The 20,454-nt window shown below is 42.3% G+C and overlaps 1 protein-coding gene across 2 annotated transcripts in view; it reads left to right on the top strand.

Annotated features, from left to right (window-relative positions):
* Nucleotides 1–20,454, top strand: part of ADCY3 (adenylate cyclase 3) — a 175,582-nt gene that overhangs the window by 102,658 nt on the left and 52,470 nt on the right. For both annotated transcript variants that reach the window (XM_063441990.1, XM_063441991.1), the window contains exons 3-4: nucleotides 11,954–12,087; nucleotides 13,307–13,418. In XM_063441990.1, the coding sequence (XP_063298060.1) occupies nucleotides 11,954–12,087; nucleotides 13,307–13,418 (246 nt within the window). The remainder of the gene's footprint in view (nucleotides 1–11,953; nucleotides 12,088–13,306; nucleotides 13,419–20,454) is intronic.

Consider the following 20,454-nt stretch of genomic DNA (forward strand, 5'->3'; position numbering starts at 1 on the left):
TAGTTAAGCTAATTTCATTTTCAAATGTTTAGCATGAAGTTGGAGTTCACAATGAATTATTAATATTTTAAGTAGCTCTCTGTGACACCTCTACTAAACCGGGTGTTGTTTGTGAGTATTTATAGCTGCTGGCTAAGTTACATCTCAAGTTCATTAATATCTCCTATTTTTGAGGACTTCAGTTTAAGCTTCTACTGTAATTCTATTTTAAGGCCGTAAAGCCACATGATACTCTCGTGCATTCGGCACATTTTATCAGTTGCTCCATTGTGGTATTATCTGCACGATTTTGAGTTTTGTGGCTGTGGGGCTTGCTGGGGTTTGCTGCACAGTACCGAGAGGTTTTACTACTGTCGAGCTTTGCTAGACAGGCGATTACTTTGCATGTTGCTGGGGGGGTTTGTTGCGGGGGAGCACGGTTGTACTCAGGGCCAATGCTTATTTCTGGGGGGTTTGCTGCTGTTTAGCTTTGTGTTGCACATATGTAGTGCAAACCAGTATAACATAATTCTTAGGCAAAGATCGCTGGTATCGCATGGTATTAATAGAGAAGCCATTAATTTGGGTAGTCATTCTTTTCACAGGGTTGGTTTGTTGCCTTTTAATCCGGCTCCAATGTGTATTGTTCTCAGCTTCTTGCTACTTGAGCCCCTTACTGGCAATTCAGCACACATTGATTTGTACTTACTTTATCTTAGTCTCCAGAGTCAGACAGTATATTTGGCCAGTAGAATATATATATATATATATATATATATAGTATTGTTATTGGTATTAATAGTGTATACTTATATGTTAAATGGCTCGATGTCACCTAACCGTTACACAGTAATTTGTGGTACTACAAGGGTGCAGTTTGCTCTTAGTTGGACATACGATTATCGGTTGTCAGAAGCGAGGGGTTTATGGGGGCCCTGTTCTTAATAAACAACAAGACTCCCCTAATCTACAGTGACATTTACACTCAGAGTGTCTTACTGTTCAATGTATTATGGTTATTTGGCAATTGCTGTATGTAGCAGTCCTGTTTGCATAGTGGTAATACGTATGCACACCTCACTAGTTCGTCAGTATAATCCGGTTCCGTAGAGACCGTCCTCCTGACTTCCTCACTGTGATAAGTAGTTGTGGCAACCGCCACAAACCGTTCTCCGACGTCCTGATTGACAGACCCACAGACCCCCTGGAGGGTCGCACCCCCCTGACACGACCTACTAATACTCAGCTTACCATCCAATCTCATCAGTACCAGTACTGGTCACTTCACACTCGACGTGGCCTTATAACCCTAAGATGACCGCCCACAGACCATGCCCATCTGACTATGCGCTGCTTGATTCCAGGCTACAGCAGCCCCACCAATGAGGTTCGGCAATGCAGCCAAGCAGCATGGTACGTCTCTCCGCGAACCCTGCACTGGCACCTGGTTATCCCCTGGTTCTCCCCCAAGCCGAAATGTACACTTTCACCCCAAGCTATTTCGAGAACCATGTCGCAGCTAGCCTGCTGGGTATTCCGAGCCTTAATGTGAGGCGTTACCTAGGTGATACGTGTTGACACCTGAACAACGTCATTGTACAAACATTCCCCGAAAAAGTTGTCAAGACCGAATAACCAGAACTCATATAATAGCTACTAAAGGTTGGCAAGATTGCCAGGATGCGGGTAGGAAAAGAAGGGGCAAGAAGTTAAGTTGAGATGAAGTATGACAGGATGAAGCTATACGTAGCAATGTAGGGGTATAATATCATTTCACTAAACTGCTAACAGGAAACTAGACAGCCTTGTATGTCTTACAGTAGGTTTCCACACGTGTTCAACTACACCCCTACCACCCTTGACATACCATAGTTTATCTGGTTAATTACAGCAGCTGAGAATACTGTTCACATTAGCACGCTTAGCTCTAAATTTGTCCGCCTAGGGCTAGCCTATGAATACCTGTTATTTGCTTATCGAAATGTAATTTCATAATAATGTTACTCGATATTGTTATTATGTATCTCGCTATGAAAACCGAAAATAAAGATTGTCCAAAAAAAACCCTTTATTTACTCACCTTTTCCTTTGAGCGAATGCTAATGCGCATGCACGAGAAATGCAGCAGCGCATTAAACCTCCCCATAGGAAAGCATTGAATCAATGCTTTCCTATGGGGATAAATCTGACGCTGAAGGTCCTCATGCAAAGGTCTGTTTCAATTCAGGATGCCCTCTGGTGGCTGTCTTACCAGCAATCACACTGCCACATTTTCACAGTGTTAGTTACGTAGTTCTGAATTATGAACACTAAGTTCTCTTTTTAGGTCACATTACATTTTTAGGTTTAGGTTATTGGACCACCGTACACCTTTTGCCCTCTACTTTTATATTAATTATTCTTACTGTCAACCTCTAGCTTACATCAAACTTCCAGGTGTATATCTATTTAGTCAAATTAGGTTTTCAATGTTTTTGCATTCATCTTTTTTAGGTCATCATGCAAGTAACTGGCTTTTCCAAAACTTCCTACCTCCTTATGACAACCACTTGCCTACAAAATGTTACATTTAGCTTGGTCTGCCTGTTAGGGTACATTAGTTGGCCATAGGTAATAGCAAGGCCAACTCCCAACCTCATCAACAGAGATATTTCAGTAAGTTAGTGTCTCGAATCTCTGCCTTCGTGTCACAGCCAATCTATCTTGAATCTCTTTATGGTCACCGAGAGGCAAACAACCCGCCACAATGCTCGTCAGCATATTTACCCAATGTGGAGTGACAGAGTGGAGGAGACAAAGAAGAGGGGATTAGGGGTCAATAAGCATTCTGACAATTTGTTTTCAGGTCCAGTTTTGGATTGTGCACCAAGACACCAGCCGTTGGGAAGAGACAATATTTCCTTAGTGCAGCTTAGGAGCAGTACTTACATCCAATACATTCTCTTACAAACAGCATAGTTTCATGTTTTCAACATTCCTCACTGGGTTAAGGTATCATTTTTGCCCAATCCTACCAAATAATTGAGTCCTTCATGTTTATCTTCCTAGCATCTTTGTAGCTTTCTGCAATATGTTGCTGTATCAGTCAAGGTACAAGTTGGCCTAATAATAAGGGGGGAAAGAGGGGGGGGGGGGGGGGGCTATGTTAATTATTTCTGAGATCTTACTGGCATTGCTCAAACCTTATTATATTCCTTTGTCCCTGATCACAAATATACCTGGAGTTATGGAAGGGGGTTTTGCTGGCCTGGACCTACCTCATCATTCTACCAACGTTTGGAACCCAGCCACCCCTCCAGTCCCTATTATACTCTTTCAATCAGTTGGCCCTCTTTTTCAGGCCTACCTATTTGTCTGTTTCGGCACACCACATTCCACACCATTCACAGTGCTCCTACTGGTATAGCTCATATACATATATAATCAGTGTGTGTGTGTATATATATATACACTGATTATCCATAACAGTGAAACCATTGACAGGTAAAGTGAAAAACATTGATTTTATTGTTACAATGGCACCTGTCAAGGGGTGGGATATATTAGGCAACTATTGAACAGGCAGTGCTTGAATTTAATTTGTTGGAAGCAGGAAAAATGACCAAGCGAAAAGATCTGAGTGACTTTGACAAGGGGCAAATAGTGATGGCTAGACGACTGGGTCAGAGCATCTCCAAAACAGCAAGTCTTGTGGGGTGTTCCTGGTATGCAGTGGTAAGTACCTATGAAAAGTGGTGCAAGGTAGGACAGCCGGTGAACTGGCATCATGGTCTGATTAATCACGTTTTCTTTAAGATCAGGTGGATGGTGGTGTGTGTGTGTGTGGTTTACCTGGGGAAGAGATGGTGGCAGGATGCATTATAGGAAGAATATAGGTCGGCAGATGCAGTGTTATGCTCAGGGCTATGTTCTACTGGGAAAACCATGTGCCACCTACCTAGAGATTGTTGCAGACCACTTATATACCCCTTCTTTGGAATGGTGTTTCCTGGCAGTGGCCTCGTTCAGGAGTATGATGCACCTTGACACTGCAAAAGTTGTTCAGGAATCATTTGAGGAACATGACAATAAGTTCAATGTGTTGCCTTGGCCTCCAAGAATTTCATTCTGATTGAGCATCTGTGGGATGTGCTGAAACAACAAATCCATCCATGGAGGCCCCACCTCACAACTTGCATGACTTCAATGATCTGCTTCTAATGTCTTGTTGCCAGATAGCACAGGACAGGTTTAGACATCTTGTGGAGTTCATACCTTGACATATCAGAACTGTTTTGGCAACACGAGGGGGACCTACACGATATTAGGCAGGTGGTTTTAATGTTGTTTATTTACTTATTTATTCTCCTCCACTCTTCTCACTCTGTTTATGCCATAGATAGATATATAGTATTTGATATATTTCAGTCTGAACACTGACATTACTGCTCAAAGGAAAATACAGATTTGTACATGTAGTCCATCATGGAGACCCCTGTCTTGGTCTCCTCTGTCAGCGCAATCGATAAGCTTTGCGGCAGATTCAGATCTTGCTCTGATTGGTTGTAGCTTGCGCGGTCAGTATGATCAGCTCTGACACTGCTCTAAGTGTACAATGACATGCTATAAATACAGGCCCATTTTACACCGTCTGGATGCAGGGCCGGCGCTACCATTAAGGCGAATAAGGCATTCGCCTGGGGCGCCGGCCTCTGGGGGGCGCCCACTGGGAGGTTTCCCGGTGGGCTGTCCTGCTGCTGTCTGGGTGAGCGGCTCCTTAGCCAACCCCCCGCGCAGCCATTCAGCTGCTGGGCTCAGTCTGCAGCCGATTACCTGCACAGGGAGTGGGGTTTACTGTAACCCCATCCCCAGAGCAGAGCAATGTGCTTCCTGCAGGCTGGGGGAAGCCGGGATGTAAACTGGTATCCTGGCTGCCCCCTGTCTGTGAACACAGGAAGCACTCGGAGGGGAACAGGAAGCAGCCTGTGCTCACAGTGCACGGCTCCCCTGCTCCCCCAGCAGCAAGAAAAACAACATCCTGGATCCTGCTGCCTGGAACTCTTCACAGCACCCAGGTATGGCATGGGGGATTGTTTATAGTATGAATGTTTGTAAATTGATGTGTGTGTTACATAACTGTGTTTGTGTGTGTAATTAAAGTGTGACTATATGTAGAGTGGTGTGATTTTGTGTTTGACTTACAGTGTGTGTGTTAATGAGAGTGTGCAAGTGACACTGTGTGTGTGTGTATGTGCAAGAGACTCTGTGTGCTAGGGAGAGTGTGCAAGAAACTGTGTGTTAGTATGTGCAAATGACACTGTGTGTGTGAGAGAGTGTGCAAGAGACTTTGTTAGGGAGAGTGTGCAAGAGACTCTGTGTGTGTGAGAGTGTGCAAGTGACACTGTGTGTGTGTGTGTGCAAGAGACTCTGTGTGCTAGGGAGAGTGTGCAAGAAACTGTGTGTTAGTATGTGCAAATGACACTGTGTGTGTGAGAGAGAATGTGCAAGAGACTCTGTGTTAGGGAGAGTGTGCAAGAGACTCTGTGTTAGGGAGAGTGTGCAAGAGACTCTGTGTTAGGGAGAGTGTGCAAGAGACTCTGTGTGTGTGAGAGTGTGCAAGTGACACTGTGTGTGTGTGAGAGTGTGCAAGTGACACTGTGTTGTGTTAGTAAGAGTGTGTAACTGGCAATGTGTGTTGGTGAGAGTGTGTAGGTGACACTGTATGTCAGTAAGAGAGTGTGTGTGTGTTAGTGAGAGTGTGTAAGTGACATTGTGTATGTCAGTGAGAGTGTGTGTGTGTGTTAGTGAGAGTGTGTAAGTGACACTGTATGTCAGTGAGAGTGTGTAAGTGACATTGTGTATGTCAGTGAGAGTGTATGTGTGTGTGTGTGTGTTAGTGAGAGTGTATGTGTGTGTGTGTGTGTTAGTGAGAGTGTGTAAGTGACACTGTGTATGTCAGTGAGAGTGTGTAAGTGACATTGTGTATGCCAGTGAGAGAGTGTGTGTGTGTGTTAGTGAGAGTGTGTAAGTGACACTGTGTATGACAGTGAGAGTGTGCAAGTGACAATGTGTAGGTCAGTGAGAATGTGTATGTGTTAGAGTGTGTCAGTTAGTTAGAATGTGTAAGTGTGTATGCCAGTGAGAGAGTGTGTGTATTAGTGAGATTGTGTGACACTGCAAAGGTAATTATTGCAATTTTTAAGAAACTTAAATAATTACTGTCCTGGGTTAACGTTAACTCCTCTAGTGGCTATGCATTGAGACGTCCAGCGTCACGCAAAACCTAGTGTCTTGGAAATACCACTGCGAGCGCGGCCATTAAGGAGCGAAGGCGGACCCAAGCCAGCACGAAAGACATTGGTGCTGGACCCAGGTAAGTGACAGAAGGGGTTTTAACCCCTTCTGCACCACAAGGGGGGTGTGTTTGACAGAGGGGGAAGCTATAGTGCCAGGATAACAAGTTTTTTTCCTGGCACTATAGTTTCCCTTTAATGCCTACTCAGTGCGTCTCTTTCCCTAAATGTCTCTTCACTGTAATTCAGAGTTTAGAGAATAAACATCTAAAGGGAATGTAGTTGCATTCATGGGGGGGCGGCAAAATGGATTGTTGCCTAGGGCGGCAAAAATCCTTGCACCGGCACTGTCTGGATTATATTCTCCATTTCACTTTTCTTTTTAGTAAAGCAGTAAAAGTTAAAAGCATGATGTCCCTTTTCAGATTGCCAGCTGCTCATGCAAATAGTGTGTCATTCTGCGAAGATCTGATAACATGTATTGATTTTCTATAGGTTATGTAAATTGAGGAGATGACGGACTGCGTGGAATGCATACAGATAGTCTCATTATCAGCTAGTGACACTAGAGGGACTGCCCTCATCTCCCTGTGAAACAGCGTACGTGTTACCAGGGAGGGTGCACTGGGAATATTTTGATTGCTGTGTGTGGCTATTTCAGATCCTAATGACATTATTATCTTCATGCTTACCCATCCGGATACATTTAGGAGATAATGGCACTGATAATATGCAGAATCACAGGCCTGTCAGAATGCTTTCTACTGGACCCTGGATGGTGCTGGCGGATAGAGAATTATGGGAGAAGTTCCAAGATAAAATGCAGTCCATTTTTTATTTTAGAGAGACATAGGATTAGGTGGATTAAATGAACCAAAGCTATTTAGGGGAATAGAGTGACACAACAAGGCTAGAGGGTCATTGATTAGGTGGACAAAGTGAACCAGGGCTAGGGGTACAGGGGATTAGGGAAACAGAGTGACACAACAGGGCTAGAGAGACATTGGATTAGGGGAACTGAGTGACACAACAGGGCTAGAGAGACATTGGATTAGGGGGACAGAGTGACACAACAAGGCTAGAGAGACATTGGATTAGGGGGACAGAGTGACACAACAAGGCTAGAAAGACATTGGATTAAGGGGACAGAGTGACACAACAAGGCTAGAGAGACATTGGATTAGGGGGACAGAGTGACACAACAAGGCTAGAGAGACATTGGATTAGGGGGACAGAGTGACACAACAAGGCTAGAGAGACATTGGATTAGGGGGACAGAGTGACACAACAAGGCTAGAAAGACATTGGATTAAGGGGACAGAGTGACACAACAAGGCTAGAGAGACATTGGATTAGGGGAACTGAGTGACACAACAGGGCTAGAGAGACATTGGATTAGGGGGACAGAGTGACACAACAGGGCTAGAAAGACATTGGATTAAGGGGACAGAGTGACACAACAAGGCTAGTGAGACATTGGATTAGGGGGACAGAGTGACAAAACAAGGCCAGTGAGACATTGGATTAGGGGGACAGAGTGACACAACATGGCTAAAGAGACATTGGATTAGGGGTACAGAAAGACACAACAGGGCTAGAGAGACATTGGATTAGGGGGACAGAAAGACACAACAGGGCTAGAGAGACATTGGATTAGGGGTACAGAAAGACACAACAGGGCTAGAGAGACATTGGATTAGGCGACAGAGTGACACAACAGGGCTAGAGACATTGGATTAGGGGGGCATAGTGACACAATAGGGCTAGTGAGACATTGGATTAGGGGGACAGAGTGACAAAACAAGGCCAGTGAGACATTGGATTAGGGGGACAGAGTGACACAACATGGCTAAAGAGACATTGGATTAGGGGTACAGAAAGACACAACAGGGCTAGAGAGACATTGGATTAGGGGGACAGAGTGACACAACATGGCTAAAGAGACATTGGATTAGGGGGACAGAAAGACACAACAGGGCTAGAGAGACATTGGATTAGGCGACAGAGTGACAAAACAAGGCTAGAGTGACATTGGATTAGGCGACAGAGTGACAAAACAAGGCTAGAGTGACATTGGATTAGGCGACAGAGTGACACAACAGGGCTAGCGAGACATTGGATTAGGCGACAGAGTGACAAAACAAGGCCAGTGAGACATTGGATTAGGGGGACAGAGTGACACAACAAGGCTAAAGAGACATTGGATTAGGGGTACAGAAAGACACAACAGGGCTAGAGAGACATTGGATTAGGCGACAGAGTGACACAACAGGGCTAGAGACATTGGATTAGGGGGGCATAGTGACACAATAGGGCTAGAAAGATATTGGATTAGGGGGACAGAGTGACACAATAGGGCTAGAGAGACATTGGATTATGGGGGCATAGTGAAGCAACAAGGCTAGAGAGACATTGGATTATGGGGGCATAGTGAAGCAACAAGGCTAGAGAGACATTGGATTAGGGGGACAAAGTGACAAAACAAGGCTAGAGAGACATTGGATAAGGGGACAGAGTGACACAACAGGGCTAGAGAGGTATTGAATTAGGCGGACAGGGTGGCAAAATTAACCTCGCCACTGGTTCTTGGAGGGGCCTGTTTTCTAGCCTCCTGCCTCAGGACTATGGACCATGCAAAAAGGCTCATAAAAGACCTTGTTCATGCTTTTTTGCTATTCTGTTTGGTAGATTGCATTCCCCTCCTATTCTAACATTGTCCCGTTCGACTACCGACCAACCGCACGAACCAGGGACCACCCGGGAGCTTGTTAACACCTATTAACACCTTGGAACGGTTCTAATTTTTCGTCTGGGTGGCCGCAATTCCTAAACCAAGAGGTAGCGGCCATCTTGTTCGCATGAACACAGGCAGCGGTGTTTGGGCATGAATCTCATGCAACTAAAATCGGACAAAGAAACTCCCAAACACCACTGGACTTCCATCATTGCCTGCGTTCGGTTCTATACAATTTAGAAGGGCACTGTTCGGTGAAATCGTTTGTCTGGATGAGGGCAACAAGCTCTAGGTCTCCGATCTTGGTTCAGTGCCTGCAAAGCTCCCTTGATTGATGCCTGGACCAGAATATGATCACATTGTCACGTCCCAGTTGTGTAACAGATAAATCATCCTTTAATTATGTTCAGGGGAACCCAAATCAATTCAAGCTCTTGGAGAAGCAATAAGGCACACGACACGTGGTAATAGTTGTGAATCCAGAAGAATTGCTTCTAGCTTTAATTGGGTTAGATAAGCTTTATACAGTAGAGGATATGTGCTTGCGTTCAAGGAAAGGAATGTAAGAAGATACATACATATTTCTAAATGTCAAGTTAGTTTTTACAAGAAAGAAAACTTGAGTCCAAGTTAGCCAATTTTAATATAGGCTAGCCATTTATGGCACCTGCAAGCTTGAGCCTTGGAATCATCCTTCACAGTCCCCACTTTTGATCCAAGGGTCACCCAATTGTCCAAGGTATTTCCATGTGTGCTAGTCACACCTGTGGGACTTTCATTACAACCAACTGAGGAGATTTTTCTTCATCAGTTAAAGCTCCAAAAGCAGGAGGAACTGGCGTATAGGTTAAGGTTCAACCAACAGTAGATTTGGTTTTACACATAGATGTTAGTAGACAAAAAATGAGCTTAAAAGGGAGAAAAATCGGGGGGGCGGGGCCGAACCGCAGAGCTGAGCAGCAGCAGCCATTAACAGCTCCTGCATCAAACCACTGAAAAAGCAAAATAACTACTCCAAAACGGCACCTAGAAGCCAGACCGGGACCGCCAAGCGATGGGGGAAATCGGGACAAACAAAAGGATACATTACAAGCGACGATCGACCCGACCCACGCCGCTCACACCGGTGAGGCCTACTAGCTTGGCGGGAGAAGCGGCCACTCTCCTGCCGCCGAAAACTAAGAGGCGACCAACTCAGGGCCCTTGTTCCCCCCCCTCTGGACCGGCGGGGGATATCCCGGTCCTACCCCTCATGCCCAACCGGCCACACGAGGCCCGAGCGTCGGGACTACGGAGTCCAGGGAACGCAGACGGAGCCCACAAAATGGCGGATGGCACATGCTCCACTGCCGAGCTCACGATCGAGAGGGACATGGAGCTACGGTACAACCGCATATTCAGTGAGACCTGGGAGAAGCTGCAGGCTCTACTGTGGCCCCAGCAAGCGGAATCCTCATCTAGCGGGACGGTGCAGGGACTGAAGCGTATGGGTACAGCAACAAAGGGGACTAACCCCACTATTAAAATGGACACCCACGGGAAAGGGTCTGGCCCACCACTGCCCAAACGGAGCGATGCCGCACCTAAACTCAAGCCCCGCCAAACTAAGGGGACTCCCACTGCACAACACCACAGCCAGCCTCGCCGCACAGCGATGACCCAACGAAGGTCCAAAAGCTGCAAAACCTACCCAGGCAGACTAAGGGGATGGCAGACCGTCAAGCCTGCACTGACAAAAATCGCAACACGGCCACAGCATCGCTCAGCGCAACTTACAGCCATGACCCCAGGAGGCTTGCCGGACGAGTCTGTAACCTCCACGGCCGCTTCTTTCCTCTGCACACCCAGACCGCAGAGCAAGGAACCCAGACACCCGCAGCAGGGAACAGCACAGCCCCAAAGAGGCATCGGGTGAACCAGCAAGGACGCGCCGTTAGCAGTGTTCCGCGACCGGGAAACCAAAGAGGTCATATGGGGCCGCACGGAAATCACTGAAGCCTGGGGGAATTGATCTTCCGAAAAGATAAACGAAGAGAGAAAAAAAAAAAAACCCAACCAAAGAGAGACTTTACTGTATTATAGTGACTCACACTAGATGGACGCAAGTTTGATATGCCTACTACATTTTTCAATATTTTTTTTTTTTTTGTATCATTCCTTTTATTCTGCTTTTTTATTAATTGTCTCCTCTGCTTGAGCAGCACTCGGCAAGCATAGGATTAAGCAGCCGGAGATAGACCAGTTGCATGCTCCAGTGACTCCATGTTTTATTAAACATGTGCAAAGCTTCAGCTACACCAAAGCTTGTTTTCTATCTATCTAACAATTAGCAAAGTCATTTAGTCATAACGAATGATTTAGAGTTAGATGTATATACCTAGCTTGTTCACCACTGTATCAATCTGTGTGTATTAACCTATAACATGAAAAAGCGCAAGTACTAACATCCACAGGTACACTTGTCTTAGCTGAATGTTGCCACTAGCGCTGAACTACATTACCTGTATTACTTATATTGTCTCTAATCTAATCCACGCATGAACCAAACCTGTTTGCATGATATACTCACATTACAACTGATGCTCTAACGTTAAACTCAGCTTGATAATATATAAAAATTGTGCCAGTTAATCGTATACCCCGCATGTTAAGCGTGGGAATTTCCTGAGGATTGCTTTTGGGGCACCTCAAGCTTACCTGTCTTATTTAAGTGCACTACATAAATAAAGAATTAAAAAAAAAAAAAAAAGGGAGAAAAATCGTCATTATGGTAAACACAGATAGTAACAACAAGTGCAAAATGTTCTTAATCAATAAACTCAACCACGTTCCCAGTCCAAATGTCCAATCCTAGAAAAGAGGGACAGGGGGATTTGGGCCCACAGTAGAGATAATTGGTAGGTATGGCAAAGTGCGATGAAGTTTGGACAGGTTAGGGTTAATTTTATGCCTATTTTGTTTCTTACAGGAGCGGCTGCTGCTCTCCATCCTCCCTAAACACATCGCAGACGAGATGCTGAACGACATGAAGAAGGAGGACCAGAAGCAGAAGGAACTCCAGCAATTTAACACCATGTACATGTACCGACATGAAAACGTCAGGTAGGTACTCATTGTAAACATGCTATCCAATGGTACACAGCAAACATATCTCTATAAATGTATACAGCAATCATATCTCTACAAATGTATACAACAATCACATCTATATAAATGTATACAGCAATCATACCTCTATGAATGTATACAGCAATCCTACCTCCATGACAGTGCAATCATATCTCTATAAATGTACACAGCAATCATGTCTCCATAACGGTACACAGCAATCATATATCCATAATGGAACACAGCAATCATATATCTATAATGGTACACAGCAATCATATATCCATGATAGTACACAGCAATTATATCTCCATAATAGTACACAGCAATCATATCCCCATAATGGTACACAGCAATCATATCTCTATAAATGTACACAGTAATCATGTCTCCATAACGGTACACAGCAATCATATATCCATAATGGAACACAGCAATCAAATATCTATAATGGTACACAGCAATCATATATCCATAATGGAACACAGCAATCAAATATCTATAATGGTACACAGCAATCATATATCCATGATTGTACACAGCAATTATATCTCCATAATAGTACACAGCAATCATATATCCATAATGGTACACAGCAATCATATCTCCATAATAGTACACAGCAATCATATCTCTATAATGGTACACAGCAATCATATATCCATAATGGTACACAATAATCATATTTCAATAATGGTACACAGCAATCATATCTCCATCATGGTACACATCAATCATATATCCATGATTGTCCACAGCAATCATATCTCTATAATGGTACACAGCAATAAGATATCCATCATGGTACACAGCAATCATATATCCATAATAGTACACAGCAATCATATCTCTATAATGGTACACAGCAATCATATATCCATCATGGTACACAGCAATCATATCTCCATAATAGTACAAAGCAATCATATCTCCATAATGGTACACAGCAATCATATCTCTTTAATGGTGCACAGCAATCATATATCCATCATGGTACACAGCAATCATATCTCAATCATGGTACACAGCAATCATATATCCATCATGGTACACAGCAATCATATCTCAATCATGGTACACAGCAAGCATATCTCCATAATGGCACATAACAGTCTGTCCTATCTTAATAAATGTCAGAAAGCCACATTGTGGTAAGTAGCTAAGTAGCTTGGTTATTGTATAATGAATTGTGTTTGAATTTTCCTCCCTGCAGTATACTCTTTGCCGACATAGTAGGCTTCACACAACTATCATCCTCCTGCAGTGCCCATGAGCTGGTGAAGTTACTAAATGAGCTCTTCGCTCGTTTCGATAAACTTGCTGCGGTAAGTGTGTATGATGTATTAATGTAATCTAGAAATAACCAAGTATGGGCCACATGGACCTAGCAATGAATTGATTTTAGCATTATTGTCACAGTATGGGCCACTTGGACCTAGCAATGAATGGATTTTAGCATTATTGTCACAGTATGGGCCACATTGGACCTAGCAATGAATTGATTTTAGCATTATTGTGACAGTATGGGCCACGTTGGACCTAGCAATGAATTGATTTTAGCATTATTGTGACAGTATGGGCCACATTGGACCTAGCAATGAATTGATTTTAGCATTATTGTCACAGTATGGGCCACATTGGACCTAGCAATGAATTGATTTTAGCATTATTGTCACAGTATGGGCCACATTGGACCTAGCAATGAATTGATTTTAGCATTATTGTCACAGTATGGGCCACATTGGACCTAGCAATGAATTGATTTTAGCATTATTGTCACAGTTTGGGCCACATTGGACCTAGCAATGAATTGATTTTAGCATTATTGTCACAGTTTGGGCCACATTGGACCTAGCAATGAATTGATTTTAGCATTATTGTCACAGTATGGGCCACATTGGACCTAGCAATGAATTGATTTTAGCATTATTGTGACAGTATGGGCCACATTGGACCTAGCAATGAATTGATTTTAGCATTATTGTCACAGTATGGGCCACGTTGGACCTAGCAATGAATTGATTTTTAGCATTATTGTCACAGTATGGGCCACGTTGGACCTAGCAATGAATTGATTTTGGCATTATTGTCACAGTATGGGCCACATTGGACCTAGCAATGAATTGATTTTAGCATTATTGTGACAGTATGGGCCACATTGGACCTAGCAATGAATTGATTTTAGTATTATTGTCACAGTATGGGCCACATTGGACCTAGCAATGAATTGATTTTAGCATTATTGTCACAGTATGGGCCACATTGGACCTAGCAATGAATTGATTTTAGCATTATTGTCACAGTATGGGCCACTTGGACCTAGCAATGAATTGATTTTAGCATTATTGTCACAGTGTGGGCCACATTGGTCCTAGCAATGAATTGATTTTAGCATTATTGTCACAGTTTGGGCCACATTGGACCTAGCAATGAATTGATTTTAGGATTATTGTCACAGTATGGGCCACATTGGACCTAGCAATGAATTGATTTTAGCATTATTGTGACAGTATGGGCCACATTGGACCTAGCAATGAATTGATTTTAGCATTATTGTCACAGTATGGGCCACATTGGACCTAGCAATGAATTGATTTTAGCATTATTGTCACAGTATGGGCCACATTGGACCTAGCAATGAATTGATTTTAGCATTATTGTGACAGTATGGGCCACATTGGACCTAGCAATGAATTGATTTTAGCATTATTGTCACAGTATGGGCCACATTGGACCTAGCAATGAATTGATTTTAGCATTATTGTCACAGTATGGGCCACGTTGGTTCTAGCAATTAATTGATTTTAGCATTATTGTCACAGTATGGGCCACATTGGACCTAGCAATGAATTGATTTTAGCATTATTGTGACAGTATGGGCCACATTGGACCTAGCAATGAATTGATTTTAGCATTATTGTGACAGTATGGGCCACATTGGACCTAGCAATGAATTGATTTTAGCATTATTGTCACAGTATGGGCCACGTTGGTTCTAGCAATGAATTGATTTTAGCATTATTGTCACAGTTTGGGCCACATTGGACCTAGCAATGAATTGATTTTAGCATTATTGTCACAGTATGGGCCACATTGGACCTAGCAATGAATTGATTTTAGCATTATTGTGACAGTATGGGCCACATGGACCTAGCAATGAATTGATTTTAGCATTATTGTCACAGTATGGGCCACATTGGACCTAGCAATGAATTGATTTTAGCATTATTGTGACAGTATGGGCCACATTGGACCTAGCAATGAATTGATTTTAGCATTATTGTCACAGTATGGGCCACATTGGACCTAGCAATGAATTGATTTTAGAATTATTGTCACAGTTTGGGCCACATTGGACCTAGCAATGAATTGATTTTAGCAATATTGTCACAGTATGGGCCACATTGGACCTAGCAATGAATTGATTTTAGCATTATTGTCACAGTATGGGCCACGTTGGACCTAGCAATGAATTGATTTTTAGCATTATTGTGACAGTATGGGCCACATTGGACCTAGCAATGAATTGATTTTAGCATTATTGTCACAGTTTGGGCCACATTGGACCTAGCAATTAATTGATTTTAGCATTATTGTCACAGTATGGGCCACGTTGGACCTAGCAATGAATTGATTTTAGCATTGTTGTGACAGTATGGGCCTCATTGGACCTAGCAATGAATTGATTTTAGCATTATTGTCACAGTATGGGCCACATGGACCTAGCAATGAATTGATTTTAGCATTATTGTCACAGTATGGGCCACATTGGACCTAGCAATGAATTGATTTTAGCATTATTGTGACAGTATGGGCCACTTGGACCTAGCAATGAATTGATTTTAGCATTATTGTCACAGTTTGGGCCACATTGAACCTAGCAATGAATTGATTTTAGCATTATTGTCACAGTATGGGCCACATGGACCTAGCAATGAATTGATTTTAGCATTATTGTGACAGTATGGGCCACATTGGACCTAGCAATGAATTGATTTTAGTATTATTGTCACAGTATGGGCCACATTGGACCTAGCAATGAATTGATTTTAGCATTATTGTCACAGTATGGGCCACATTGGACTTAGCAATGAATTGATTTTAGCATTATTGTCACAGTATGGGCCACGTTGAACCTAGCAATGAATTGATTTTAGCATTATTGTCACAGTATGGGCCACGTTGGTTCTAGCAATGAATTGATTTTAGCATTATTGTGACAGTATGGGCCACATGGACCTAGCAATGAATTGATTTTAACATTATTGTCACAGTATGGGCCACATTGGACCTAGCAATGAATTGATTTTAGCATTATTGTCACAGTATGGGCCACGTTGGTTCTAGCAATGAATTGATTTTAGCATTATTGTGACAGTATGGGCCACATGGACCTAGCAATGAATTGATTTTAACATTATTGTCACAGTATGGGCCACATTGGACCTAGCAATGAATTGATTTTAGCATTATTGTGACAGTATGGGCCACATTGGACCTAGCAATGAATTGATTTTAGCATTATTGTCACAGTATGGGCCACATTGGACCTAGCAATGAATTGATTTTAGCATTATTGTCACAGTATGGGCCACGTTGGTTCTAGCAATGAATTGATTTTAGCATTATTGTGACAGTATGGGCCACATGGACCTAGCAATGAATTGATTTTAGCATTATTGTCACAGTATGGGCAACATTGGACCTAGCAATGAATTGATTTTAGCATTATTGTGACAGTATGGGCCACATTGGACCTAGCAATGAATTGATTTTAGCATTATTGTCACAGTATGGGCCACATTGGACCTAGCAATGAATTGATTTTAGCATTATTGTCACAGTATGGGCCACGTTGGTTCTAGCAATGAATTGATTTTAGCATTATTGTCACAGTTTGGGCCACGTTGGACCTAGCAATGAATTGATTTTAGCATTATTGTCACAGTATGGGCCACATGGACCTAGCAATGAATTGATTTTAGCATTATTGTCACAGTATGGGCCACATTGGACCTAGCAATGAATTGATTTTAGCATTATTGTGACAGTATGGGCCACATTGGACCTAGCAATGAATTGATTTTAGCATTATTGTCACAGTATGGGCCACATTGGACCTAGCAATGAATTGATTTTAGCATTATTGTCACAGTTTGGGCCACATTGGACCTAGCAATGAATTGATTTTAGCATTATTGTCACAGTATGGGCCACGTTGAACCTAGCAATGAATTGATTTTAGCATTATTGTCACAGTATGGGCCACGTTGGACCTAGCAATGAATTGATTTTAGCATTATTGTCACAGTTTGGGCCACATTGGACCTAGCAATGAATTGATTTTAGCATTATTGTCACAGTATGGGCCACGTTGGACCTAGCAATGAATTGATTTTAGCATTATTGTCACAGTATGGGCCACGTTGGATCTAGCAATGAATTGATTTTTAGCATTATTGTGACAGTATGGGCCACGTTGGACCTAGCAATGAATTGATTTTAGCATTATTGTCACAGTATGGGCCACATTGGACCTAGCAATGAATTGATTTTAGCATTATTGTGACAGTATGGGCCACTTGGACCTAGCAATGAATTGATTTTAGCATTATTGTCACAGTATGGGCCACATGGACCTAGCAATGAATTGATTTTAGCATTATTGTGACAGTATGGGCCACATTGGACCTAGCAATGAATTGATTTTAGTATTATTGTCACAGTGTGGGCCACATTGGACCTAGCAATGAATTGATTTTAGCATTATTGCCACAGTATGGGCCACATTGGACCTAGCAATGAATTGATTTTAGCATTATTTTGACAGTATGGGCCACATTGGACCTAGCAATGAATTGATTTTAGCATTATTGTCACAGTATGGGCCACATTGGACCTAGCAATGAATTGATTTTAGCATTATTGTCACAGTATGGGCCACGTTGGTTCTAGCAATGAATTGATTTTAGCATTATTGTGACAGTATGGGCCACATGGACCTAGCAATGAATTGATTTTAGCATTATTGTCACAGTATGGGCCACATTGGACCTAGCAATGAATTGATTTTAGCATTATTGTGACAGTATGGGCCACATTGGACCTAGCAATGAATTGATTTTAGCATTATTGTCACAGTATGGGCCACATTGGACCTAGCAATGAATTGATTTTAGCATTATTGTCACAGTATGGGCCACGTTGGTTCTAGCAATGAATTGATTTTAGCATTATTGTCACAGTTTGGGCCACGTTGGACCTAGCAATGAATTGATTTTAGCATTATTGTCACAGTATGGGCCACATTGGACCTAGCAATGAATTGATTTTAGCATTATTGTGACAGTATGGGCCACATGGACCTAGCAATGAATTGATTTTAGCATTATTGTCACAGTATGGGCCACATTGGACCTAGCAATGAATTGATTTTAGCATTATTGTCACAGTATGGGCCACATTGGACCTAGCAATGAATTGATTTTTAGCATTATTGTCACAGTATGGGCCACATTGGACCTAGCAATGAATTGATTTTAGCATTATTGTCACAGTTTGGGCCACATTGGACCTAGCAATGAATTGATTTTAGCATTATTGTCACAGTATGGGCCACGTTGAACCTAGCAATAAATTGATTTTAGCATTATTGTCACAGTATGGGCCACGTTGGACCTAGCAATGAATTGATTTTAGCATTATTGTCACAGTTTGGGCCACATTGGACCTAGCAATGAATTGATTTTAGCATTATTGTCACAGTATGGGCCACGTTGGACCTAGCAATGAATTGATTTTAGCATTATTGTCACAGTATGGGCCACGTTGGATCTAGCAATGAATTGATTTTTAGCATTATTGTGACAGTATGGGCCACGTTGGACCTAGCAATGAATTGATTTTAGCATTATTGTGACAGTATGGGCCACATTGGACCTAGCAATGAATTGATTTTAGCATTATTGTCACAGTTTGGGCCACATTGGACCTAGCAATGAATTGATTTTAGCATTATTGTCACAGTATGGGCCACGTTGGACCTAGCAATGAATTGATTTTAGCATTATTGTCACAGTATGGGCCACATGGACCTAGCAATGAATTGATTTTAGCATTATTGTCACAGTATGGGCCACATTGGACCTAGCAATGAATTGATTTTAGCATTATTGTGACAGTATGGGCCACTTGGACCTAGCAATGAATTGATTTTAGCATTATTGTCACAGTATGGGCCACATTGGACCTAGCAATGAATTGATTTTAGCATTATTGTGACAGTATGGGCCACATTGGACCTAGCAATGAATTGATTTTAGTATTATTGTCACAGTGTGGGCCACATTGGACTTGGCAATTAATTGATTTTTGCATTATTGCCACAGTATGGGCCACATTGGACCTAGCAATGAATTGATTTTAGCATTATTGTGACAGTATGGGCCACATTGGACCTAGCAATGAATTGATTTTAGCATTATTGTCACAGTTTGGGCCACATTGAACCTAGCATTGAATTGATTTTAGCATTATTGTGACAGTATGGGCCACATGGACATAGCAATGAATTGATTTTAGCATTATTGTGACAGTATGGGCCACATTGGACCTAGAAATGAATTGATTTTAGCATTATTGTCACAGTTTGGGCCACATTGGACCTAGCAATGAATTGATTTTAGCATTATTGTGACAGTATGGGCCACATTGGACCTAGCAATGAATTGATTTTAGCATTATTGTCACAGTTTGGGCCACATTGGACCTAGCAATGAATTGATTTTAGCATTATTGTCACAGTATGGGCCACATTGGACCTAGCAATGAATTGATTTTAGCATTATTGTCACAGTTTGGGCCACATTGGACCTAGCAATGAATTGATTTTAGCATTATTGTCACAGTATGGGCCACGTTGGACCTCGCAATGAATTGATTTTAGCATTATTGTCACAGTTTGGGCCACATTGGACCTAGCAATGAATTGATTTTAGCATTATTGTCACAGTTTGGGCCACATTGGACCTAGCAATGAATTGATTTTAGCATTATTGTCACAGTATGGGCCACGTTGGACCTAGCAATGAATTGATTTTAGCATTATTGTCACAGTTTGGGCCACGTTGGACCTAGCAATGAATTGATTTTAGCATTATTGTCACAGTTTGGGCCACGTTGGACCTAGCAATGAATTGATTTTAGCATTATTGTCACAGTATGGGCCACGTTGGACCTAGCAATGAATTGATTTTAGCATTATTGTCACAGTATGGGCCACGTTGGACCTAGCAATGAATTGATTTTAGCATTATTGTGACAGTATGGGCCACATTGGACCTAGCAATGAATTGATTTTAG

Source organism: Pelobates fuscus, chromosome 2 (assembly GCF_036172605.1).
Source record: "Pelobates fuscus isolate aPelFus1 chromosome 2, aPelFus1.pri, whole genome shotgun sequence".
NCBI classification, from domain to species: Eukaryota; Metazoa; Chordata; class Amphibia; order Anura; family Pelobatidae; genus Pelobates; species Pelobates fuscus.